The 25,931-nt window shown below is 49.8% G+C and overlaps 1 protein-coding gene across 7 annotated transcripts; it reads left to right on the top strand.

Moving 5' to 3' along the window:
- Nucleotides 1–1,207: 1,207 nt before the first annotated feature.
- On the top strand, nucleotides 1,208–25,925 carry CD22 (CD22 molecule). Of its 7 annotated transcripts, none has more exons than XM_021931013.2 (15): nucleotides 1,222–1,239; nucleotides 6,312–6,353; nucleotides 9,728–9,783; nucleotides 10,256–10,636; nucleotides 13,418–13,723; nucleotides 14,818–15,084; nucleotides 15,231–15,494; nucleotides 18,029–18,286; nucleotides 18,491–18,754; nucleotides 18,851–19,114; nucleotides 21,717–21,813; nucleotides 21,930–22,005; nucleotides 22,472–22,590; nucleotides 23,020–23,104; nucleotides 25,814–25,925. In XM_021931013.2, the coding sequence occupies exons 3-15, from the start codon at nucleotides 9,750–9,752 to the stop codon at nucleotides 25,823–25,825; spliced, it is 2,427 nt and encodes an 808-aa protein (XP_021786705.2). In that variant the 5' UTR covers nucleotides 1,222–1,239; nucleotides 6,312–6,353; nucleotides 9,728–9,749; the 3' UTR covers nucleotides 25,826–25,925. The 7 variants fall into 7 exon arrangements, with proteins under 7 accessions (XP_031515506.1, XP_031515507.1, XP_021786705.2 ...); XM_031659644.1 differs by lacking the exon at nucleotides 25,814–25,925 and adding an exon at nucleotides 23,417–24,251 and having other exon boundaries at nucleotides 1,223–1,239; XM_031659645.1 differs by lacking the exon at nucleotides 25,814–25,925 and adding an exon at nucleotides 23,417–23,789 and having other exon boundaries at nucleotides 1,224–1,239; nucleotides 10,262–10,636.
- The last annotated feature ends 6 nt before the right edge of the window (nucleotides 25,926–25,931 follow it).

Genomic DNA, 25,931 nt, shown 5'->3' with positions numbered 1-25,931 from the left:
TACTTTTTGAAGAATTGATCCATTTCATCTAAATTGTCAAATTTATGTGTGTAAAGTTGTTCATAGTATTCCCTTATTATCTTTTTGATATCTGCAGGGTCTGTAGTGCTATCCCCTATTTCATTCTTGATATTAGCAATCTGTTTTTATTTTATTTTTTGTCAGTCTTGCTAGAGGTTGCCAACTTTGTTGATCTGAAAAGATATTTTCTTTTCTCTATTATTTTTCTGTTTCCAGTTTAATTGCTTTCTCCCTTTTTCGTTATCATATCCTTCCTTATGCTTGCTTTGGGTTTAATGTGCTCTTATTTTTCTAGTTTCTTGAGATCAAATCTTACATTATAGATTTGACATTTCTGTTTTTGAGACAGAGTCTCACTGTCGCTTCAGGCTGGGAGTGTGCAGTGGCTGATCTTGGCTCCACTGCAAGCTCCACCTCCGGATTCATGCCATATTCTCCCACTTCAGCCTCCCAAGTAGCTGGGACTACAGGCACCCGCAACCACGCCTGGTTAATTTTTTGTATTTTTAGTAAAGACAGGGTTTCACTGTGTTAGCCAGGATAGTCTCGATCTCCTGATCTTATGATCCACCTGCCTCGGCCTCCCAAAGTGATATAAATTTCCCTCTTGTGCTTTAGTTGGTTCCTAAAATTTGGTAAGTTCTATTTTCATTTTCATTCCATTCAATGTATTTTTTAAATTTTACTTGCGATTTCTTCTTTGACCCTTGGATTATTTAGAAGTGCTTTGTTTAGTTTCCAAGTGTTTGAAGATTTTTCTTTTAACTTTCTGTTATGGTATCTAATGAGTCCATTGTGGTAATAGAACATACTCTTCGTAATTTCAGTTATTTCAAATGTCTGACATTTGTTTCATGACCTTGCATATGACTTATCTTGGTATATATTCCATAGATGCTTGAAAAGAAGGTGTATTATGCTATTGTTGGGTAGATAATTCCATGAATGTCAATTAGATGCTGTTGGTTGATGGTGTGTCATTGCGTTCTTATATATTCTTGTTGATTTTCTGCTTGATTGTTCTATTGTTGAGAGAGAATATTGAAGTTCCCAATTATGTTTGTGAATTTGCCTATTCCTTTTTTTTTTTTTTCAGATGGAGTCTCACTCTGTCACCCAGGCTGGAGTGCAATGGTGCGATCTCAGCTTACTGCAATCTCCACCTTCTGAGTTCAAGTGATTCTCCTGCCTCAGCCTCCCAAGTAGCTGGGACTACAGGTGTTTACCACCATGTCTGGCTAATTTTTGTATTTTTAGTAGAGATGAGGTTTCACCACGCTGGCCAGGCTGGTCTCAAACTCCTGACTGCACCCACCTCGGCCTCCCACAGTGCTGGGATTACAGGTGTGAGCCCGGCTGCCTATTTCTCTTTTTATTTCTACTGGGTTTTACTTCATATATTTTTCAGCTCTGTTGTTTGGTGCATACATATTTAGGATAGTTATGTCTTCTTGGTGGATTGACTTTTCCCACATTATATAATGTCCATCTCTGGCCTTGGTAATTTTCTTTGCTCTGAAGTCTACTTTATCTGTTATTAATATAGCCACTCCTACTTTCTTTTGACTACTTTTTGCATGGTATATTTCCATTATATTTGAAGTTATTATTATTATTATTAATTTTTTTTTTTTTTGAGACAGGGTCTTGCTGTGTCACCCAGGCTGGAGTGCAACGGTATGATCTTGGTTCCCTGCAACCTCTGCCTTCCAGGTTCAAACAATCCTCTCACCTCAGTCTCCCGAGTAGCTGGGATTACAGGCATGCACCACCATGCCTGGCAAATTTTTTTTGTACTTTTAGTAGAGACAGGGTTTTGCCATGTTTGCCAGGCTGGTCTTGAACTCCTGGCCTCAAGTGATCCATCCACTTTGGCCTCCCAAAGTGCTGAGACTATAGGTGTGGGCCATTGCACCTAGCCTTCAAGCTATTTTCTTGTAAACAGCATTTATTTAGGCTATTTACATTTAATGTAATCACTTATATGCTAAGGCTGATGCGTGTCATTTTATTTTTTGTTTTCTTTGATTCTTTTTCTTTTCTCCAGCTTCTAGTGAGTTCCTGAACAGTTTTTTAGAATTCCATTTTGATTTATCTGTAGTGTTTTTGAGTATATTACTTTGTATAGCTTTTTTATAGGTTGCTCTAGGTATTACAACATACATAATTTATCAGAGTCTACTGGTTTCAACACTCTACCAGTTACTTCCCTTTACAACCATTTCTCCTCTCCCATTTATAGGCTAATTGCTTAAATATTTTATCTACATACACTGAGAACAGAATTAGACAGTGTTACAGTTTTTGCTTTGAGTGTCAAACGTAATTTAGAAAACTCTAGAGGAAAAGAAGAGTCTATTGTATTTACCCATAGGTTTGCTCTTCCAGAGGCAGGGGGTGGCAATGGAGGGTAAGCCTCTGTCACCAGAGACTTTACTGTACTTTCCCTTTTACTGTCAGATGCTACCAGGGTTCCTGAAGAGGGAAGATGTGAGGAAATAGGTAAAAACCATTTTTGTTCTTTTTTCGCATTCAACAAGTGTTCTTTCTTCCATCCCGGTATTCCAAGATTCTTTTTTAAAAAAAGTACTTCCTTTCTGTTCAGGGAATTGCCTTTAGCCATAATTTTAGGGTAGGTCTGTGTTGAACAAAAATTCTCTTTGTTTTCCTTCGTTTGAGAATATCTCAATTTCCCCTTCATTCCTGAAGGGTATTTCCACTAGATACAGGCCTGATTCCAGATTGACAGTTCTCTGAGCACCTGAAAAATATTGTGTCACTTTCTTATGGACTCCATAGTTTTTGATGAGAAACCCACTGTTATTTGAACAGTTTTCCTGGTATAGGTAATGTGCCATTTTTATGTGGTTGCTTTCAAGAATTTTCTCTGCCTCTTGTTTTTAGAAGTTTGACTATGATGTGTCTTGGCATGAATTTCTTTGGATTTATCCTGTTTGTGATGCACTTAGCTTCTTGAATCTGTAGACATATATTGTGCATGTATGTTGTCAAATGAAGACAATTTGCAGCCAATACTTCTTGGAATTTTTTTAAGGCCCACCCTCCTTTACCTCCCCTTCTGGGACTTCAATGACAAAATGTTAGATCTTCTTTTATTATAGTTACACATGTCCTTGAGGCTTTGTTCCATTTCCTTTCATCTATTTTCTTTCCATTGTTCAGAATGGGTAATTTCTATTGTTATATGTTTTGTTTCACTGCTTCTTTCTTCTACACTCTCCATTCTGCTATTGAGCCAATCCATTATGGTTTTTATTTCAGCTCGTGTATTTTTTAGTTCTAAAGTTTCCATTTGGTTCTTCTTTATATTTTCTATTTCTTTGCTGATACTTTTTATTACTTTATTTGTTTCAAGCACATTTATAATTTCTCAGTGAAACATTTTTATGATGGCTGCTCCAAAATCTTTGTCAGATTATTGTAACATCTGTGTCATCTTGATGCTTGTGCCTGTTAATTATCTTTTGTTACTCAGTCTGAGAATGCCTGATTCTTAGTATGACAAGTGATTTGCCATTGAAGTCAGGATATTCTGGGCACTATGTTATAAGAGTCTGGATCTTATTTAAATCTTTTGTCTTAGCGGGCTTCCCTTTATACTGCTCCAGCGAAATAAAGTGGGGGCACTGCCTCATTGCTTCCAGACAGGGATAAAAGTCCAGGTTCTCCATTCAGCCTTTCTTGAACCTGGGGGACTGGGAGAGATGAGGACTCCATGTTATTGTTAGGTAAGGGTAGAAGTTCAGGTTCCCCACTAGGAATCCACGACAACTCCCAGGCTGGGAGTGGGAGGGTTGCTTCATTACTGCTCCCTATATGGCTTTCATCGACACTGTGTGTGGCAGAGAGAGAGAGAGTGGCGCTTGTTACCACTGAGTGGTGGTGAAAGTCCCAACTCTCCGCTAGGCCTCTTCTGACACTACTCCAGTGGGGGTGGGGGAAAGCCCTCACTTCTGCATTGGGGTGGCAGTGGGTGTCCAGGCTGCCCACACGGTCTCCACCAACACCACACTGGGGGAGGGTGATCCCAGTAGGGGTGAAGGTCCCAGCTCCAACTCAGGCATCACTCCGACTGAGTATGGGAGTGGCCTAGGGTTCTTTGTTACAGCCTGGTGAGGGTGAAAGTCCAGGTTTCCCAGCCAGCCTTTGCTGACAGGGGTGAGGATGGAACTTGGCAGGAGCAGAGCAGGTATTGACTAAAAGACTCTGTCTTTCTACGATGCCCCTTTCCTTGTTCTTTGGCTAGAAAATCATAGTTTTGCTAGAACTTGTTTTGTTGGGACTTGTTTTGTTTGTGCCCCTTGGCATTTTCAGTTGTTGGCTTCTTCAATATTCACCCGGAGATATATGAGGCAAAGAGAAATCCCAGGGAATTCACCACCGTTCCTTAAGTCCCGAGGTCCCTAACCAGTCTGCTTCTCTCCATCTTTCAGTCTTCTTATGCTTGTCTTATCATGTTCAAGGTTTTCAGTTATACTTGGCAGAATAAATAAATACATCTAGTCCATCTTCCCAGAATATCACTGCTTTTTGTTCATTTTATTTATTTATTATTTATTGAGACAAGGTCTTACTTTGTTGCCCGGGCTGGAGTGCAGTGGTGCTATCATGGCTTACTGCAGCCTTAAACTCCCAGGCTCAAGTGATCCTCCTGCTTCAGCCTCCCAAGTAGCTTGGACCACAGGCACATGCCACCATGCCCAGCTACTTTTCATTTTTTGTTTTTGTTGGGTAGCTGCACAGAGTCTTGCTATGTTGCTCAGGTTGGTCTCAAACTTCTGGCCTTAAGCGATCCTCTTGCCTCGCTCTCCCAAAGCATATTACAGGCGTGAGCCACCACACCCAGCCCCATAGGTGCTTTTGGAAGAAGGTGTTCTTCCCTCTCTCTGTTTCCCTCCCTATGGCCAGCTGCTTGTAGAGGGCAGTGGTGCTGGAGTGAAGACCTCTCAGCGCATCCCTCATCATCTGTAGGATGTGCATGGCTTCCACTGCTATCTGTTCTGCTCCTCAGACACTCTCTGGCTACAAGATTATAAAAGTGATGAGGTTTCAGCCTCAAGACTCTCCATTCAATAACACTTCCTACAAGATATCTTTTTTTGTTTGTTTTGTTTTGTTTTGTTTGGAGACAGGGTCTGGCTCTGTTGCCCAGGCTGGAGTGCAACGGCACGATCTGCTTACTGCAACCTCAGCCTCTCAGGCTTAAGTGATTCTCCTGCCTTAGCCTCCTGAGTAGCTGAGACCACAGGCACCTGCCACCATGCCCAGCCAAGTTTTGGATTTTTTTTTTTTTTTTTTTTTTTTTAGTAGAGATGGGGTTTCACCATGTTGCCCAAGCTGGTCTTGAACCCCTGAGCTCAGGCGATCTGCCCACCTTGGCCACCCAAACTGCTGGGATTACAGGCGTGACCACAGGCACAGCCACCATGCCCAGCCCTACAAGATATCTTTTCGTTTCCTTCCTTTCTTTTTTTTTTTTTTTTTTTTTTTTTTCTGAGACAGAGTCTCACTCTGTCGCCCAGGCTGGAGTGCAGTGATGCGAGCTCTTCTCACTGCAACCTCCGCCTCCTGGGCTCAAGTGATTCTCCTTCTCAGCCTCCTGAGTAGCTGGAACTACAGGCGCCTGCCAACACGCTCAGCTAATTTTTTGTATTTTTAGTAGGTACGGGATTTCACCATGTTGGCCAGGCTGGTCTTGAACTCCTGACCTCAAGTGATCCATCACCTCAGCCTCCCAAAGTGTTGGGATTCCAGGCATGAGCCACTGCTCCCGGCCAAGATATCTTTTTCCTCCTCAATATCTATGTGCTCCTCCCTCAACCTTTAGGGGCTTCAGTGTAGGTGGTCAGATTCCCCACCATTTATGCCTCTGATGAAAGGAGTGGAAATGGTAATAACTAGATGGTGTCACTAAACTACAAATACTTTCAGGTGGGCCTGTGCCTTTTTCAGCGGGCTCCAGTTCTCCTGCTTGACTTGAGTCATTCGCATTTCCTGAGAGCTGGGTAGAGGGGTAGTTGTGAAGGAGCCGATTCTGAAACTGATCTGATATTGCAAACCCACACACTGAAAGGAAGAACTGCCCATACATACTCGAGTCTTCCGATCTGACTCTGAGCCTGCATCCCCCTCATTCGTCTCTTTTCCCCACTCCCCAGATCATGATGCTACTTGGTCCCCCTCAGAGCCATAGAGAAGCAGGGGGTGTGGCCATGGAGGGGAAACCTCTGTCACCAGAGACTTTACTGTACTTCTCCTTTTGCTCTCAGATGCTGCCAGGGTCCCTGAAGAGGGAAGACACGCGGAAAGAGGTAAAAACCATTTTGCTTTTATTTTGCATTCAACAAGCAAATTATTATGGAACAGCAGTTATAGGCCAGGCATACCTCCCAGAGCTGGGAATACAGTGGGGACCTCCCTGGCTCTCTCTTACCTGTGTTACAACAGGTTGTAGACAGACCCCTGTCTTGAGCATCCTCCTTGTCAGGCCTGTTGAGTCTTCTGAGAGTAGGGTAGGTTACTGGATGCCTAGGAGGGAAGAAGGAGCCAGGGAGGCCAGCCCCAAGGTTCTGCAAGGCCCTCAACAGGCCTGGACTGAGGAGGTCTGGACAGCATGGCCCTGTCCTGAGCCTCTGTGCATAATAACTGCTGTCCCTAACCTCCACCCCACCCTCAGCCTTCCAATTCCCGGGCCTGGGGCCCTACTCCTGTGCTCCAGAGACTCCTGGAGCTCCTTGAGGCAGCACACAGCCCTGCCATGGAGACACTCATCTCCCACTCATGCTGGGATGCTCCAGCCCGGCCCAGAGCAGGGTGTGGCTGGAGGGTGCCGACAGAGGAGGGACGATGGCCCGGCTCCTGGAGGCAAGTGTTGGCTGCAGGAAACAGAGTCTATTCCGTCCCACAGCCCTTGTTACCCCTTAGGTAACCTTAAGGGGATTTCAGAGAACACTGGTCCTGCAACCCTGCAAAGTTTTTTATGGAACATGTAAAGTAGATCCCATGGTCAAAGAAGTATGGACAATGTATTATACTATACTCTAATCTCCATATCTAGAGATTAATGGTGTAGATAGAGTTTCCTAAAAGGTTTTTAAAGCCCTGCAGTAAAGAATCTTACTTAAGCCAGGTGCGGTGGCTCACGCCTGTAAACTCAACACTTTGGGAGGTCAAGTTGGGGGGATCACCTGAGGTCAGGAGCTTGAAACCAGCCTGGCCAACATGGTGAAACCCCATCTCTACTGAAACAAACAAATAAACAAACAAATAAATCAGACAGGTGTGGTGGCACATGCCTGTAGTCCCAGCTACTCAGGAGGCTGAGGCAGGAGAATCACTTGAACCCTAGAGGCAGAGGATGCAGTGAACTGAGATCACACCACTGCACTCCAGCCTGGGTGACAGAAGAATGAGACTCTGTCTCAAAAATAATAATAATAATAATTATTATTATTATTATTTTACTTAACTCTTTAACCCTGCCTTTCTCAAGTGTATGTGACCTTGAAGACGTTTTTTGCATGTGACATTATGAGCACTTGCAGGGCTCATGTCAACTCTGCCTGGGGAATCTGCCTCAGCTTCAGACCCTGCACCCCAAATTCATGCTCAGGTCAAGCGAGACCCCCTTCCTGCTGTCCACAAGCAGCTTAGCTTTCCCCACACCCATGAACTGACACCTGGCAGCCCTCGGCATGAGCCGTGTGGCCCGAGGAGATAAACACAGAGAGAGAGAGGAACACTGATGCGTGGGAAATGTTGGCAGGTGAGTGGGAGGGACTTGGGTTGGTGCTGAGACCGGAGACACACTCTGCTGTCACATCCTTCGGGGTCCCCGGGGGCCAGCACGGAGGGCCACGATCATGTAAATTGGGACTTAAATTTAACTCTATGTAAATATAACTCTATGCAGAGGTCAGGGATGGTGGAGGATAAGCTCATTGCAGAGAAAGAGAGAAAGACGGGCAGCAATTACAGAACCTAACCCACAGATAGGTTTTGTTTGACCAGCTCTGCATATTTTTAGTTGGTGTATTTGTCGTTAGCCCCCGCACCCGGCCTATTTTTTATTTTTTCAAGACAGGGTCTCGCCCTATTGCCCAGGCTGGAGTGCAGTGGGGAGATCACCATTCACTGCAGGCTTGACCTCCTGGGCTCAACTGATCCTCCCACCTCAGCCTCCTAATTAACTGAGACCACAGGTGTGCGCCACCATGCCTGGCTAATTTTTAAACTTTTTTTGTAGAGACGTGGTCTTGTTATGTTGGCCAGGCTGGTCTCAAACTCCTGACCTCAAGTAATCCTCCCACATTGGCCACTTCTCCTTGGTCTATTTTTCTTTTTAAGTAGGTCATTCCACTTAGAAGTTTAGCTTCTTACTTCTCTTACAGTGGAAGATCAGACAGTGCTGAGCTCAGGTTCTGTCTGGCAATAACTGACTAGAACTGAGACAGCTACCACCTTTAGAGGAGGTACAACCTTTGTCCCCACTCGGCTGATTTACGTTTCCTACCTGGCCTGTGGGGCATTCTCCAGAGACCTTCCAGACCCCTCAAAATGCTCTCCTGGTGTCACACTTTATTTTTTGTTTTGTTTTTGTTCTGAGACAGGATCTGGGTCTGTCACCCAGGCTGGAGTGCAGTAGCACGATCTTGGCTCACTGCAACCTCCACTTCCCGGGTTCAAACAACTCTCCTGCCTCAGCCTCCCGAGTAGCTGGGATTACAGGTGTGCGCCACCACGCCCAGCTAATTTTTTGCATTTTTAGTAAAGATGGGGTTTTGCCATGTTGGCCAGGCTGGTCTTAAACTCCTGACCTCAAGTGATCTGCCTGCCTTGGTATCCCAAAGTATTGGGATTACAGGTGTGAGCCACTGCACCTGGCTCACCCATACTTTGTTACTGGTTTTAAAATTCCTTTTTGCCTGGTCTTTCAAACCAAGTTTTGACCATATCTGTCCCTGAGTATAATCCTTGATGAGTAGCACCAGAGAGAGCTCCATGTTATCCGGGGCCTGGCATTCAAGGCACTCAGTGGTCTGGTGCCACTCAAAGCCTGCGAGCCAGGCAGGAGGTTTGTAAAATTAGAGATGGATGAATGGATGGATGGAAAAAAGGAAGCAAGGAAGGGAGGAAGGAAGGAAGAAAGGAAGGAGTTCTGGGAAGAGAGAGAAGCTGCCCTCACAGGGCTCTCAGTTTGAAGGAGAGGCACAGCATACCTAGAAAAAACTCCCGGCCAGGAGTGGTGGCTCACCCCTGTAGTCCCAGCACTTTGGGAGGCCGAGGCTGGCAGATCACCTGAGGTCAGGAGTTCAAGACCAGCCTGGCCAACATGGTGAAGCCCCATCTCTACTGAAAATACAAAAATCAGCCAGGCGTGGTGACCCCTGCCTTTACCCAGCTACTTGGGGGGCTGAGGCCAGAGAAGTGCTTGAGCCTGGGAAGCAGAGGTTGCAGTGAGCGGAGATTGCACCACTGCACTCTGGCCTGGGAGACAGAGCAAGACTCTGTCTCAAAAAAAAAGAAAGAACTCTGTGAGCATCTCAAATGCCACATCCCCATAATGCAACCAGACCCAGTCCTCCCAGATCCAGGGGAAGGGTCGGAGCTCAGTGGGTGAGCAAGAAAAGCCATGTGGAAGAAGTCAGTGGCCAGATGGCTCAAAGACAAACTCTCCCCTGCTCAGGCTTCCACCCAGACACGACACCATGCATCTCCTCGGCCCCTGGCTCCTGCTCCTGGGTAAGGACTGTGGCCTGGGCCAGTACTGGGGTTCTGGGATGTCAGTGGGCACTGGAGGAGGAGGAAAGACCCAGGCAGAGAGGCGTCAACATAGGGTAGGGTGGGGGTGGCGGTGTGTATAGATAGATGTACATACAAATATATATGTTTCCCATATATACATACGCTTCTCTCATTGCATCCTGCTGTCTTTGTGTATCTCTGTATTTCTCCCACTATCCTCAGAGAGAATTCTTTAGTTTTTGGAAAGCTCTCAGCTGGGTGCAGTGGCTCATGCCTGAAATGTCAGCACTTTGTGAGGCTGAGGTGGGAGGATCACTTGAGGTCAGGAGTTTGAAGCCAGCTTGGGCAACTTAGCAAGACCCCTATCTCTAAAAAGAATTAAAAATTAAACAAATTTTAAAATAAAGAATAATTTGTAAAAGAAGGCTCTCGTGCCCCCTCAGTAATGCTTTCTGATCACTGTGGTGAGTTCTAGAATACTTGGCTTTCTCTGACTCAAGTAAATGGAATATTGATCACCCTGGAACCATCTACGCCTGGGAGGGGGCCTGTGTCTGGGTCCCCTGCACCTACAGAGTCCTAGATGGTGCCCTGGAAACCTTCATCCTGTTCCACAATCCTGAGTATAACCAGAACATGTCGAAGTTCGAAGGGACCAGACTCTATGAAAGCACAAAGGATGGGAAGGTTCCTTCAGGGCAGAAAAGGGTGCAATTCCTGGGGAACAAGATTAACAACAACTGCACACTGAGTATCCACCCAGTGCACGTCAATGACAGTGGTCAGCTGGGGCTGAGGATGGTGTCCAAGACTGAGAAATGGATGGAACGAATACACCTCAATGTCTCCGGTAAGGCCTTCGGGGAGCGGGTCTTCTGCTCTGGGCAGGGGTGAGTGGGAGGCAGGAAATACCTGACTCCTGGCAGAGAGCTCACAAACCGAGCTTCCTGCAGAGCTCAGGCAGGGGACGCCAGTGGGTGACGATGGTGACGCATCAGCACTAGTCAGAGCTGCGGGACCTCGGATGTCCCATCTGACCCTCAGTTCCTGCCCCTCTGGGACCTGGATTCCAAGGTTGTCGGATCTCCTGATCTTTCTCTCTTTCTTTCTCACCATGTATTTTTCAGCTTTTGTGACAAACTCGTGTTTGGCCTTAGTACGGTAACCATCCAAGCACCGCATCCCTTTAGTGGGGTGGCTCTGCATGTAGCCAGCCTCAGCTCTCTCCCAGACTAGACTGCCCCCTTCAGACAGCGGGGTCTGAAGCTGCACCCTAAACTTAGGGCTGCTCAGAGCTCCCTATAGAGGAAACTGTGTGTGGAACGGAGTAACCACACTCCCTGGGGCAGAGGCCCCAGACGTGTGTTTGATGAGTCAAATCCACCCCTACATGTGCAGTGCCATAACTGAACCTGTGTTATAAAAATCATAAAATATTTTTTAACTTTTTTTCTCTTCTTTTCCCCTTCCCCTTCCTTTCCCTTTTTATGAGACAGGGTCTCGCACTGTCGTCACCCAGGCTGGAGTGCAGTGGTGCGATCTCAGCTCACTGCAGCCTTGATCTCCCGGGCTCAAGCTATCCTCCCACCTCCAAAGTAGCTAGGATCACAGGTGCATGCCACCATCCATGCCCGGCTAACTTTTTAATTTATTGTAGAAATGGGTCTTCCTATGTTGCCCAGACTGGTCTTGAACTCCGACCTCAAGCAATCCTCTTGCTTCAACCTCTCAAAGCATTGGGATTATAGGCGAGAGCCACCGCACCCGGCCTGATCTTCTGGTTTTTCAAGAGATGATGGAAATCTAGATTTTCCAGTGAAATCTGTCAGTGTGTTAATGTTCATGGCAAGTTCTCATGAGCTCTTCAAGGTTAGATGACACTGTTGTCGAACCCCACAGGCCAGGTTTGAGCTCCCGATGCGTAGTCAGCCAAACACTGACACATCAGTGCTTAGAAGCTAAGAAAGGATTATTTAATTTAGCCAAAGTGAGGGGACAGAAGAGAGAAACTCTCAAATCTGACCCGACTTTGAGCGTTACTGGGGGCTTTTATGAATAAAGTAGGTGTGCAGGAGGTGACCTCCTGATCATTAAAGCTGTTGCGTCTCTCGGCTCATCAAATTTCTGGATGTCATCAAGGAGGTCTGTGTGACCTAAGGATCATTGTTCTTTGAAAGAGAGACAAGTTCATTTATCTTGCAGGCAGCTGCCGGGGGGTCAGGATGTAAGTTAAACAATTATTAGTGAATTAATGGTTACCTGCTACTGAAATGACCAAATGTAACTAATCTTGCATGGAGGAAGAAAAGGACAAAGAGAAAAGAAAAGAAGCAAAACGAACATCTTACAATTTGTATAACATAAGCTCAGCCATAGCACTGCATATGTAGGCGTGGCTTTGACCCATGAAACACAGGTGTGAGGGGCCCCTGCCATAGGGAGTGTTGGCACTCCGTTCCACACCGTTTCCTGGATGGGCAGTTCTAAGCAGCCTTAAGTTTGGAGTGAGCAATGCAGTTTCAGACCCCGCTGTCTGAAGGAGGTGGTCCAGCCTTGGGGAGAGCTGAGGCTGGGTGCACACAGACCCACCCCACTAAAGGAATGCGGTGTTTGGATGGCTGCAATACTGAAGGAAGCCATGAAACCAACACAGGTTTGTCAAAGCTGAAAAGCCTGTGAACTAAACTGATAAAATTCACTTAGAGGTGGTGGGAATAGAACTTTGCAATCATTCAGAAAGCAGACATCTGGCAATGAGCATGAAAAGAGAGTGGATTACAGTTCCCAAGGAGGTTTAGTGTGGTCAAGGCCTTTCAGAGAGGATTTCAGGTGAGCAAAAGTGATTCAAAGTGGAGAAAAGCAGGACTGGGCTGGGTGCAGTGGTACCCGCCTCTAACCCCAGCACTTTGGGAGGCTGAGGTTGGAGGATCGTTTGAGCCCAGGAGTTTGAGACCAGACTGGATAACATGGAAAGACCCTGTCTCTACAAAATGTTTAAAAAACTAGCTAGGTGTGGTGGCACATGCCTGTAGTCCCAGTTACTCAGGGGGCTGAGGTGAGAGGATTGCTTGAGCCTAGGAGGTCAAAGCTACAGTGAGCTAGGATTGTGCCACTGCACTCCAGCCTGGGTGACAGAGCAAGACCCTGTCTCTAAAAAAAATCGAGGCCGGGTGTGGTGGCTCACACCTGTAATCCCAGCACTTTGGGAGGCTGAGGCAGGAGGATCACTTGAGGTCAGGAGTTCAAGACCAGCCTGGCCAATATGGCGAAACCCTGTGTCTACTAGAAATACAAAAAGTTAGCTGGGCGTGGTGGTGGGCACCTGTAATCCCAGCTACTTGGGAGGCTGAGGCAGGAGGATCACTTGAACTGGGGAGGTAGAGGTTACAGCGAGCCAAGATCACGCCACTGCACCCCAGCCTGGGTGACAGAGGGAAACTTCATCTCAAAAAAACAAAACAAAAGAAAAACAAAAACAAACAAACAACAACAACAACAAAGCAGGACTGGAGAGAGGTGGAATGAAGTGGCAAGGGGTTCCTGAGGGGTGATTTGGGACAGGACATCTAAAGCCAGGTGTACGCTCACGTCTTCAGTCCCCCAGCCTCCAGCGTGGACTCTTCTTTTGCAGAAAGGCCTTTTCCACCTCGTATCCAGCTCCCCCCAAAACTTCAAGAATCCCAGGAAGTCACTCTGACCTGCTTGCTGAATTTCTCCTGCTATGGGTATCAGATCCAATTGCAGTGGTTACTAGAGGGGGTTCCAATGAGGCAGCCTGCTGTCACCTCGACCTCCTTGAGCACCAAGTCTGTCTTCACCCGGAGTGAGCTCAAGTTCTCGCCACAGTGGAGTCACCATGGGAAGATCGTGACCTGCGAGCTTCACGATGTGGACGGGAAGGTCCTCTCCGAAGACACGGTGCAGCTGAACGTGAAGCGTGAGTCTCCCCGACGTGCCTATGGGAAGGGCAAGGTCTGTGTCACCTTCTCCCCAGCCCTGCAGGGGGCACACACCCAGGGCACCGAGAAGCCTGCACAGACGGTGGCGTCCTCCAACCTCGGTCACGCCGCCCTGGTGTTTTGGGAAACAGATTTGCTTTAGCCTAACAGAATAAAACGGTCCATCCTCAAGCCATGACATGATTTGGGGATTATCTGGTTAGGTCTTTTTGTTCCCCTCTTGGTGGAGATTTTTTTTCGCATCATTATCTTGTGCCTCATTCATTCAATAAATATCTATCACGAACCTACTAGGCACCAGGCCTTATTACGGCTGCCAGTGGGGGCACAGGGTGGGGGGCAGGGTACAGCAGTGAGCAAAGCTCTTGCCCCACACGGAGCTGGCACTGCAGTGAAAGAGACAGACAACAAATGGATTAACAAAGAAATACACAGCATGAGCCAAGACATTAGAATATGGAACAAAGCAATGTTAACAAAGAAATATACAACACTATTGTAGGTAGTGATATGTGTGTTAGGGAAAAAATAAGGCCGGGAGAGGGGAGTGATGGGGAGAGACCTCTCTAAGAAGGTGAGCACTTAAGCTGACTGGAATGGAGGAAGGGGCTGAGGCCAGCAAATATTTGCGAGAGGAGGATTTCAGGGAAAGAGAAGAGCAGGTTCAAAGCTTTGAGGCAGGAGCTGGGAGTGGGAGGACCTCAGAGGCTGAAGTTCACGGCCTCTGAGGGCCACATGGTAGGACAGGAGGCAGGAGATGGAGCAGGACTCTGGATCCCGACGGCTGAGGTGAGGGTTTGGGATTCTATGCAAAGCACGGAAACCACTCATGGTTTCCAGCAGAATTGGTGAGGTCTGGTGGATGGTGTTAGGAACCCTGCGTGCTGCTGGTGGAGACTAGCAGGTAGAGGAAGTGGGAGGGGGAAGCTGAGAGCCGAGTTAGGAAGCCGTGACCATCACCTGGGTGAAGGGACTGGCAGGTCACCACTTTGTCAGAATAAAAGCACTTTCCACACCCTCCGCCCTCTGAGAATTCCCCGCCCCCTCCCTGACTGCCCCTCTGCTCCTTCAGACACCCCAAAGTTGACGATCGAGGTCACTTCCAATGAAACCATAGTGAGGAAGGGGGACTCTGTGACCATGACCTGCAAGGTCAACAGCAGCAACCCGGAGTACACGACGGTATCCTGGCTCAAGGATGGCATCCCGCTGAAGGAGCAGAATACGCTCATGCTAACCCTGCACGAAGTGACCAAGTCCCAGACTGGGAGGTACTGCTGTAGGGTCTCCAATGACGTGGGCCCGGCAACGTCGGAAAAAGTGTTCCTGCAAGTGCAGTGTGAGCCCCTCGCAGCTGGGGATGGGCCAGGCAGGGAGGTAGCAGGGGTGGACCCGGAGAGGCAAGCTACGGGGGCTCTCGGGACCGTGTGCACAGATTGGGGGTGCTCTCCTCACCCCTCCACTCACCTCTGCCCCCTCTTCCAGATGCCCCGGAACCTTCCAGGGTTCAGATCTCCCAGTCACCGGCTGTGGAGGGAAGTGAAGTCAACTTTCTTTGCATATCACCAGCCAATCCTCTTCCAACAAATTACACGTGGTACCACAATGGCAAAGAAGTGCAGGGAAGGACAGAGAAGCAATTCCAGATCCAAAAGATCCTCCCCTGGCACGCTGGGACTTATTCCTGTGTGGCGGAAAACATTCTTGGTATTGGAGAGAGGGGCCCGGGAGCTGAGCTGGATGTCCAGTGTGAGTAGCCACAGAGTCTCTGGTTCTAGGGAGAGAAGATGGATGGGGAAGGCGGAAGGCAGATGGGGTGCAGGGCATTCTAGGGTCCTAGAGTCAAGAGCAAGGAGCAGCCAGAGACTCCTGACCTGTAAGCTTCTCAGGGCAGGGGCTCTATTGTTTGTTGCTGTTCACAGCTGTGTGCCTAGCTCACGGAGAGTGCTCAGTAGATGCTTGGGGTTTTTTTTTTTTGGTTTGTTTGTTTGTTTTTTTGAGACGGAGTCTCGCTCTGTCACCCAGGCTGGAGTGCAGTGGTGTGATCTTGGCTCACTGCAAGCTCCGCCTTCCCGGGTTCACGCCATTCTCCTGCCTCAGCCTCCTGAGTAGCTGGGACTACAGGTGCCCGCCACCACGCCCGGCTCATTTTTTATATTTTTAGTACAGACGGGCTTTCACTGTGTCAGCCGGATCTCAACCTCCTGACCTCATGATCCACCCGCCTCGGCCTCCCAAAGTGCTGGGATTACAGGCGTGAGCCACTGTACCCAGCCTGTAGATGCTTGTTGAATGAATGAGGCCAGGTGCAGTGGCTCACACCTGCAATCCCAGCTCTTTGGGAGGTTGAGGCAGGAGGGTCTCCTGAACTCAGGAGTTTGAAACCAGCCTGGGCCACACATCGAGATACCATCTCTACAAAAAAATACAAAAATTAGCTGAGCATGGTGGTGTGTGCTGGTGGTCCTAGCTACTGGGGAGGCCGAGGTGGGAGAATTGCTTGAGCCCAGGAGGTTGAGGCTGCACAGTGATCTGTGTTCCTGCTACTGTACTCCAGCCTGGGTGACAGAGCAAGACCTGGGTCTCAAAAAGAAAAAGAAAAAGAAAACGCTGGGACTGGGATTATAGGTGTGAGCTGGGCATGATGACTCACACTTGTAATCCCAGCATTTTGGGAGGCCGAGGTGGGCAGATCACTTGAGGCCAGGAGTTCGAGTCCAGCCTGGGCAACATGGTAAAATCCCATCTCTACAAGAAATTAGCCTGGCATGGTCATGTACGCCTGTAGTCTCAGCTACCCAGGAGGCTGAGGTGGGAGGATCACCTGAGCCCGGAGGTCGAGGCTGCAGTGAGCTGGTGATCGAACCACTGTACTCCAGCCTGGATGACTCAGTGAGAACTTGTCTCAAAAAAAAAAAAAAAAAAAAAAAAGAAAAGAAAAAAAAGGAAAAAAAAAAAAAAAGAAGGATTGACCAGGCATGTGGCTCACGCCTGTAATCCTAGAACTTTGAGAGGCCAAAGTGGGCGGATCACCTGAGGTCAGGAGTTCGAGACCAGCCTGGTCAACATGGTGAAACCCTGTCTCTACTAAAAATACAACAAATTAGCTGGGTGTGGTGGGGCACCTGTAATCCCAGCTCGAGCTGAAGCAGGAGAATAAGCAGGCCGGAGGCAGAGGTTGCAGTGAGCAGGAATGGGGCCTGTACTCACAACCTGGGATTGGGTACAGGGCTCTCTCCAAAAACCATTCAACTTTTGCAAGATACCAAGGACCCATGAGGGACCTGAAGCAGAGACTTAGCCAACCTAGGCAGTGCCTGAGTCTTAAAAGAGGTCTTGAAAATTTTGATAAAACTGGGGCAAACTGTCTCATTACCTCTCCATTGTGAGACCCTCTTTAACACAGTGAATCTTGTCACCGAGTAGGGCACAGGACAAAAAAAAAAAAAACGCATAGGCTTCATCCTTGGACCCCGCAGGAGATGTCTCACCCATGTGCTAGCGGGACAAGTTACCCCAAATCTGAGCATCTCAGACAGCTGGATGTGCGACTGCAACAGCCGTAGCGATTGTTTGTGGAGTGTTTGCCACCGCCACACTCTGCTCTAAGGGCATCGTCTCATTTCTTTCTTGAAATAATTCCCAGGAGGTTAGGAACTCTCAGGACTCACCCCCCACCTACCCTCCGTGGCCTTTTGTTTTTGAGATGGAGTCTCCCTCTGTTGCCCAGGCTGGAGTGTAGTGGCTTGATCTCTGTTCACTGCAACCTCCACCTCCCAGGTTCAAGCGATTCTCTTGCCTCAGCCTCCTAACTGGGACTATAGACATGTACCACCATGCATAGCTGATTTTTAAACTTTTTAGTAGAGACGGGGTTTTGCTGTGTTGGCCAGGTTGGTCTAGAACTCCTGACCTCAGGTGATCCGCCCGCTTCGGCCTCCCAAAGTGCTGAGATTACAAGTGTGAGCCACCGTGCCCAGCCTCAGGACCCCGTTTGACAGATGCATAAACTGAGACCCGCAGCCCATGCCCGTGCACCTCTCGGCAGCCGTCTGGCTTCAGCACTGTGCCCCGAACCCCTGCACCAAACCACAGCCAGGCCAGAGAGCCAGGGCAAGGTTTCTGTTCTTGCACAGATACAGGAAGGAAGCACAAGCCCCCCTTAGATTAATTTAGGACCTGTGCAGATGCCCGGGACAGGTAACGGGAGAAGAGGGAGCAGGAGGGAAGAGGTACTATGGACAGCTGGCTTTTCTTTACTCACCTCTCCGGCTTTCTTCCAGATCCTCCCAAGAAGGTGACCATGGTGATTGAAAACCCCACGCCGATTCGAGAAGGAGACACGGTGACCCTTTCCTGTAACTACAGTTCCAGTAACCCCATTGTTAACCACTATGAATGGAGACCCCGTGGCGGCTGGGAGGAGCCATCGCTTGGGGTGCTGAAGATCCAAAACATTGGCTGGAACAACACAGCCGTCGCCTGCGCAGCTTGTAACAACTGGTGCTCGTGGGCCTCCCCTGTCACCCTGAATGTCCTGTGTGAGTCTCTGGGCTAGGCAGGGGGATCTGGGAGGTGTCCCAGCTGGGATGAGGGGAAGAAGGGGACGAGGCCAGAGCCTGGGCCAGTGTCTTCAAGAGAATTGAGGGACAGGAGCCCAGCCTCAGGGCCAAGGGGAGGGGAGGCCTGGGGACAGCAAAAGGGACAGGGAGCGGAGAGGTCAGCTTGGGACCCTTGCCCTCCAGATGCCCCCCGAGGCGTGAGGGTCCGGAAAATCAAGCCCCTTTCTGAGATTCACTCTGGGAACTCGGTCAGCCTCCAATGTGACTTCTCAAGCAGCCACCCCAAAGAAGTCCAGTTCTTCTGGGAGAAAAATGGCAGCCTTCTGGGGAAAGAAAGCCAGCTGAATTTTGACTCCATCTCCCCAGAAGATGCTGGGAGTTACAGCTGCTGGGTGAACAACTCCATAGGACAGACGGCGTCCAAGGCCTGGACACTCGAAGTGCTGTGTGAGTTGGGGCCAGAGGCTGGGAGTGGAGCAGAGCGGGGACCAGTGGCCTGCCTGGTGGTGACTTTGCACCCCCCCCCCCCTGCCCGCCATGCAGATGCACCCAGGAGGCTGCGTGTGTCCATGAGCCAGGGGAACCAAGTGATGGAGGGGAAGACGGCAACCCTGATCTGTGAGAGTGACGCCAACCCTCCCGTCTACAGCTACGCCTGGTTTGACTGGAATAACCAAAGCCTTCCCTACTCCGGCCGGATGCTGAGATTGGAGCCGGTGAAGGTCCAGCACTCCGGTGCTTACTGGTGCCAGGGGACCAACAGAGTGGGCAAGGGCCACTCGCCTCTCATCACCCTCACCGTCTACTGTAAGGCCTCTTCCTGCTCTTGTTCTTGGTGGTGACCTTCTTTCCTTCTTTCTTTCTTTTTCTTTCTCTCTTTCTTTCTCTTTCTTTCTTCTTCCTTTCTTCCTTTCTCTTTCTTTCTTTTCTTTCTTCTTTCCTTCTTTCCTTTCTTTTCTCTCTTCTTCTCCTTCTTCTTCTTCTTTTGACTCCTTCTCCTCTTCCTCCTCCTCCTTCTTCCTCTTCTTCTTCTTCCTCTTCTTCTGCTTTCTCCTCCTCCTCCTCTTTCTTCTTCTTCTCTTTCCTTCTCCTTCTTCTTATAGAGACAAGGTGTTACTCTGTCACCCAGGCTGGAGTGCAATGGCATAATGACACCTCACTGCAGCCTCCAATTCCTGGGTTCAAGCAATCCTTTTGCTGCAGCCTCCTGAGTAGCTGGGACTATAGACATGCACCACCCGGCCAATGTTTACATTTTTGTAGAGATGGGGTCTTACTATGTTTCCTACGCTGGTTTCAAACTCCTGACCTCAAGTGACCCTTCTGCCTCAGCTTCCCAAAGCCCTTGGATTAGAGGCATGAGCCACTGTGCCCTTAGTTCCTCCCTGTTTCCTCTCAGGTTCCTCTCTGGCCCTGTCTGCTCCTGTGACTTCCCCAAAAGCCTTCCAGACCAGCTGGCCCCTTCTTCCCCACCTCACTGTCCCCTTTCCCATTCACACCCCTTGCTCCAGGCCACCTGCCACTGTGCTGGAGAAGTCATCCTGTCCTGCGTCATCAGTCTCTCTCTTTTTCTACCTCCCCTGCAGTCTCTCCTGCCTCCGTCTAGGGTCCCCTCTCAGGCTGCTCCACCTTCCAGAAGTCCTGAGCGCCTACTGAGTCCCCGTCTCTCTCTCTGACTACTCTGTCTCTCTCAGCCCTGACAGCCTCCTTGTTTTTATCTTTTAAAATGTAAATGATTTTTTTTTTTTTTTGAGACAGAGTCTCACCCTGTTGCACAGGCTGGAGTGCAGTGGCACAATCTCAGCTCCTGCAGCCTCGACCCCCTGGGCTCAAGTGATGCTCCTGCCTTGACCTCCAGAGTAGTTGACTTGAGTGATTTTTAAACAGATCATACAAGCACACGGTAAAAAAATAAAATGTAAGCATGAAAGGGTAAATAGTGGAAAGACAGATGCGGCTCACTCTTGATCCCCAAGGACTCTTATCCCCACCAAAGGTCCTCACTGCACACAGTCATCCCATGTCCCCCCAGGGGTATTTTTCACACACACAATTCACATACAGAGGTCTGTGCACATACACCCTTCCTCGTGACACAGACGAGGCAGAGCTCACACTTTGCCCAGGAATTTTCTTTGCTTTTTTCCATGTAATAATACTGCTTGGACATTGTTCTGTATCTATGCATACACAGAGTGTCTAAAGTCTGGAGCCTGGGCGTGGTGGTTCATGCCTGTAATCGCAACACTTTGAGGGGCCGAGGTGGGAGGATCACTTGAGCCCAGGAATTCAAGACCAGCCTGGGCAACATAGCCCATACCTCATAGCAAGACCTCATCTCTACAAAAAATACCAAAAAGTTTTTTAAAAAATAAACAAACAAAACAATAACAACAACAGAAAAGAATCTGGAAGCATAGGGAACATATTTAATTAATTCATTGCACTTTTTCAGATTAATAATTGGAAACATAGCCTTAAGTTGAGGGAACCTGGCCAGGCACAGTGGCTCATGCCTATAATCCCAGCACTTTGGGAGGCCGAGGTGGGTGGATCACTTGAAGCCAGGAGTTCGAGACCAGCCTGGCCAATGGTAAAACCCCATCTCTACCGATAATACAAAAATTAGCTGGGCGTGGTGGTGCGCACCTGTAGTCCCAGCTACTCAGGAGGCTGAGGCCGGAGAATCGCTTGAACCCGGGAGGTGGAGGTTGCAGTGAGCCAAGATCTCACCACTGCACTCCAGCCTGGGCAAAAGAGCGAGACTCTGTCTCAATCAATCAATCAGTCAATCTAGAGAACCATCACCAGCACAACTGAAGGCCAAAGGAAAATATCTGGAACATGTTATCAGAAATCTAACAGACACATCCCGTCATATAAAACCATTGTTCCCTGGATGTCCCCTCTGCAGACAGCCTGACAGCCTCCTCTTTTTCCCAGGGCCATGGAGTCCTCGCATATGAAGGTTGCATACGTCCTCCTCCCAGTGCCCTCTTCAGGGCCTAGGTCTGCAGCCTCTTGTTTTGGGCATGCTTGCAAGGACAGTTGCAAGATGCATTCCCATGTGGAATTGCTGGGTGGAAGACAGGTGCATTTTCAGAGCTGATCACACAGCCATACTGCTGTGAAGAGCTGCACCCATTCATGCGAGTGCGGGTCACAGGCTCTGGGCGTGCCGTGTCTGTGGGAAAAGCAGCTCCTCAGGAGGATTAGTGCCTTTCTCCTAAAGGGAGGCCCAGAGCAAGCAGGGGCTGGTGTCACCCTCTCCCTCTGCACCCCTGTCCCATGCATGCAGGGGAGAAGAACAAGTCTGGCTGCGGAGAGAAGTCCAGGATGCCTTCCAGGCAAAGGCTGCCAGGCAGAGCTGGCCTCTCAGCTGATTAAGGTCTCTCCTTTCTCCACCCAGATAGCCCGGAGACCATTGGCAGGCGAGTGGCTGTGGGACTCGGGTCCTGCCTGGCCATCCTCATCCTGGCAATGTGTGGATTCAAGGTCCAGCGACGGTGAGCTCCTGCTGGCCCCCACCACCTCCTCTTTCCCTTGGCAGAGACCCGTGTCCATCTCGAAGCCTCCAGCCTGTGGAGTCCCTGAGCCTCACACCTGTGCTTTTATTTCTCAGTTGGAAGAGGACACAGAGCCAGCAGGGGCTTCAGGAAAATTCCAGTGGCCAGAGCTTCTTTGTGAGGAACAAAAAGGTAGGATGGAGCTGGGTGCGGTGGCCCATGCCTATAATCCCAGCACTTTGGGAGGCTGAGGCAGGTGGATCACCTGAGGTCAGGAGTTTGACACCAGCGTGGCCAACATGGTGAAACCCTGTCTCTACCAAAAATATTTTAAAAATTAGCCGGGCGTGGTGGTGCATGCCTGTAATTCCAGCTACTCAGGAGGCTGAGGCAGGAGAATCGCTTGAACCCGGGAGGCGGAGGTTGCAGTGAGCCAAGATCGCGCCATTGCCCTCCAGCCTGGGTGACAGACTGAGACTCTGCACCCCCCCACCAAAAAAAAGGATAGGCACGAGGCAGACCGTGAAGCTGAGTGGGGAAACAAGGTGAAGGAAGGAGATAAAATGTCCTCTGGGGAGACCTGGGCTGTCAGAGGCCAGGGAAGGGGACGAGGGTTGGGTAACAGGTGGTTAGCACTTCACCCTCGTCTCCCTCCCAGGTTAGAAGGACCCCCCTCTCTGAAGGTCCCCACTCCCTGGGATGCTACAATCCGATGATGGAAGATGGCATTAGCTATGCCACCCTGCGCTTTCCCGAGACGAACACACCACGAACTGGGTACTGAGGGTACCAGGAGGGTGACCCTACACCCTGGGAGGGAGGCGGGAGGAAAAGCTCTTGTCTCGCCTGCCCTCTGTGCCAGGCCCATGCCAGGCACCCTGATACATGCACTGCCTTATTCCGGCTCCGAAACAAGCCTCTGGGTAAGGGTCAGTCTCCGGAAGTGGACCTGCTTCTTCAAGTCAGCAGCGCACATGCCCAGTCCGTTCTTATCACAAAGGTCAAGACCTTGTGATACACACCCACGCCTACTCCCTCCACACACATTTGCACGAGCTCCTGCTGTGAGCTTTGGGCACTGGGGAGGCCTCAGGTTTTACATAAGGGGCTGAGGTTGGGGTGCTGTTGGGGGCTCTGGGTGTTGAGAGGGAGGAGAGTTCATGGGAGATGCTTCATACGTGGTCATCTGTCTGCCCTCTCTCTCAGAGATGCAGAGACCCCAGAGATGCAGAGACTTCCCCCAGACTGCGATGACACAGTCACTTATTCAGTGTTGCAGAAGCGTCAGGTGGTAAGGAAGGTGGGGCTGTGGAAGGCTGGGGACAGACGCCTGGCTTCAGCGGTGGGTCCCACATAGGAAGGACTTGGGTAGGCATCCATCGTGGCAGAGGTTGGGTGTTGGAGACGGTTGCTCTGGCAGAGCGGGTCAGAGCCAGGCAGGTACCTCTGGGTCCTGGATACTGGCCACAGCCAGTTTCCTGACACGAGGACGCCCGCCTGGGTTTTTGGAGCCCCGGGTGGAATGAAGGAGAGAATGCAGAGAAAAGCAGCGGTGGAGGCTGGCGACAGCGGGGCCAGGCTGACCACCACGTGGTTTTCTCAGGGCGACTATGAGAACGTCATTCCAGATTTTCCAGAAGATGAGGGGATTCATTACTCAGAGCTGATTCAGTTTGGGTTCGGGGAGCGGCCTCAGGCACAAGAAAATGTGGACTATGTGATCGTCAAGCACTGACACCGGACGGACGGCAGCGGAGGCGCTGGGGGCAGCAGGGGCCAGGGAAATCCCAGAGCTTCCCCAGACACCACCACATGGCTTCCTCCTCCGCGCATGCGCATGCGCGCACACGCACACACACACACACACACACACACACACACACACACACCACACACCACACACATGCTCACTGTGGAGAACCTTGTGCCTGGCTCAGAGCCAGCCTTTTCGGTGAGGGTAACCCCAACACTCCAAATCTCCTGTCCCTGTTCTGTTCCACCCAGCTCCTTGCTACCCAGAAACCCATCTAAACACCTGCCCTGACATGCACACCTCCCCCTGCCCCCACCACGGCCACTGGCCACCCCCACCCCCAGCGGCTTGTGTCCCTCCTGGGATCTGCTTGTCATCATTTTTCCTTCCCTTCTACATCTCTCTGGTCCCCTACCCCTGATCTGACATCCCCAGTCACAAATACTATGCCCAGTTTCTGCCTCTGGGGGAAAGCCCAGAAAAGGACAGAAATGAAGTAGGAAAGGGCCCCGTCCTGGCCTGGCTTCCCCTCTGGAAGTGAGGCATTGCACAGGGAGGCGTACATAACAGCGGCCCCCTTGACTCCAAGGACTCCGGGTTTGAGACGGACACACTGGCATGGATTAACGTGCCACGGAGACAGAGCTCACAATAAAAATGGCTCAGATGCCACTTCAAAGAACCAGCGAACGCTTTTCAGTCTGTGGAGTCAGAGTGGGGATGAGGAGAGGGGAAAGGCTTCACGGGGCCTGGGGGGAAGGAAATGGAGTCACAGTGGTTTAGTGATCAGACCAGCAGATTAGAGAGTCTGGTGTCTTGTTAGGAAAAGCATACTGGCTCTGCAGGCAGACAAGCGTGAGAGCTTGAATCTTGATTCTTTGGCTTAACTAGCCCGGTGATCTTGGCAGGGTTCACCAGGTTGCCTGAGCCTCGTTTTCTCCATCTGTAAAGTGGAGAGGGAGAGACCACTGCCTACCACGCAGGTGGCCCACGATAGGAAGTGAGGCATCGTCTTATATATGCTGGAGCCACACTGAGACCCAGCACAGAAGCTCAAAGTCCCCCAGAAAACAAACCCCCGTCCTTTATTTGCATTTCTCGAAGAATGTGAAAAGGGGAAGCCAGTTCAAAACGGCTCTTCCCAAAAGTGACGCTACTCAGTTCTTGCACAACCCATAGCTGCCAGAGAAAGTCCTGAAGACCAGCCACCCTGAGAAACCTCACGGCTTTGCTGTCGTTCAAGGTCCTCTGCACCTGTTCCCTAATTCTCTTCACTGATTCAGGCTTTCCAGTTAGGTGCCCCAGCTCCCCTCTCGCTTCTCAGGTTTGATCTTTCTCCACCCATTCACCTGCTTCGGCAAAGGGACCCATTCTCCTTAGAGGGCAGGGGTGTGATTATCTGACCATCAAGGAGATCGGCTCCTGGCACGTGGCAGGTTTCCCCAAACAGCCACCTTCCTTTCCCATCCTCCTTTCCCTCCCATCTCTGCTCAGTACCTGGATGGTAACTCTAGGAATTATGGTGCAGGGAGGCCTTGATCTCCCCATCAATCCACTTTGTCCCTGGTTTGATTTCTCATGAGCACCATTCACTTTTCTGGAGGCAGGTGAGACTTTAAGAACTATTTAAAGGCCAGGTATGGTGGATCACGCCTGTAATCCCAGCACTCTGGGAAGCCGAGGTAGGCGGATCACCTGAGATCAGGAGTTCAAGACCAGCCTAGCCAACATGGCAAAATCCTCTCTCTACCAAAAATACAAAAATTAGCCGGGCATGGTGGTTCCCACCTGTAATCTCAGCTACTTGGGAGGCTGAGGCAGGAGAATCGCTTGAACCCGGGAGGTGGAGGTTGCGGTGAGCCGAGATCACACTACTGCACTCCAGCCTGGGTGACAGAGCAAGAGTCCGTCTCAAAACAACAACAACAACAAAAACTGTTTAAATGAGACAGGAAGGGTGTTGGGGTGTCTGTGCCCAAAATGAGGTCTGATGTCATTCAACCCTTTTTTCATTTACTCGGCACACAGATACTGAGCACCTGGAAATGCACCCAGTACAGAGCCAGTTGTTAGGGCACCAAAAAGATAAGGCATAGGACCAACCTTGGGGATCTCTAGTCTAGGGCTGCCAAGGGTTTTTAAGGCAAGACCCCCTGGAGGGAACTGAGGCAGTCCTAAGCCTGAAGGGCCTGGCTCAGGCTCCCTGGCAACCATCGACCGTCTTCCCCTTCCCACCCTGTCCCTCAGCACAGCTGCTGACATAAACCTACTACATGGCTGATTGACCATGAGATGTGGCCATCAATAGACATTGCTGAAGCATGAAGAGCAGGTGGCCAGGAAGCTGGGCGGCCAGGACTCCAGA

Source organism: Papio anubis, chromosome 20 (assembly GCF_008728515.1).
Source record: "Papio anubis isolate 15944 chromosome 20, Panubis1.0, whole genome shotgun sequence".
Taxonomy (NCBI): domain Eukaryota; kingdom Metazoa; phylum Chordata; class Mammalia; order Primates; family Cercopithecidae; genus Papio; species Papio anubis.
The sequence above is the reverse complement of the archived record's forward strand: the minus strand, read 5'-3'. Positions and strand labels throughout refer to the sequence as shown.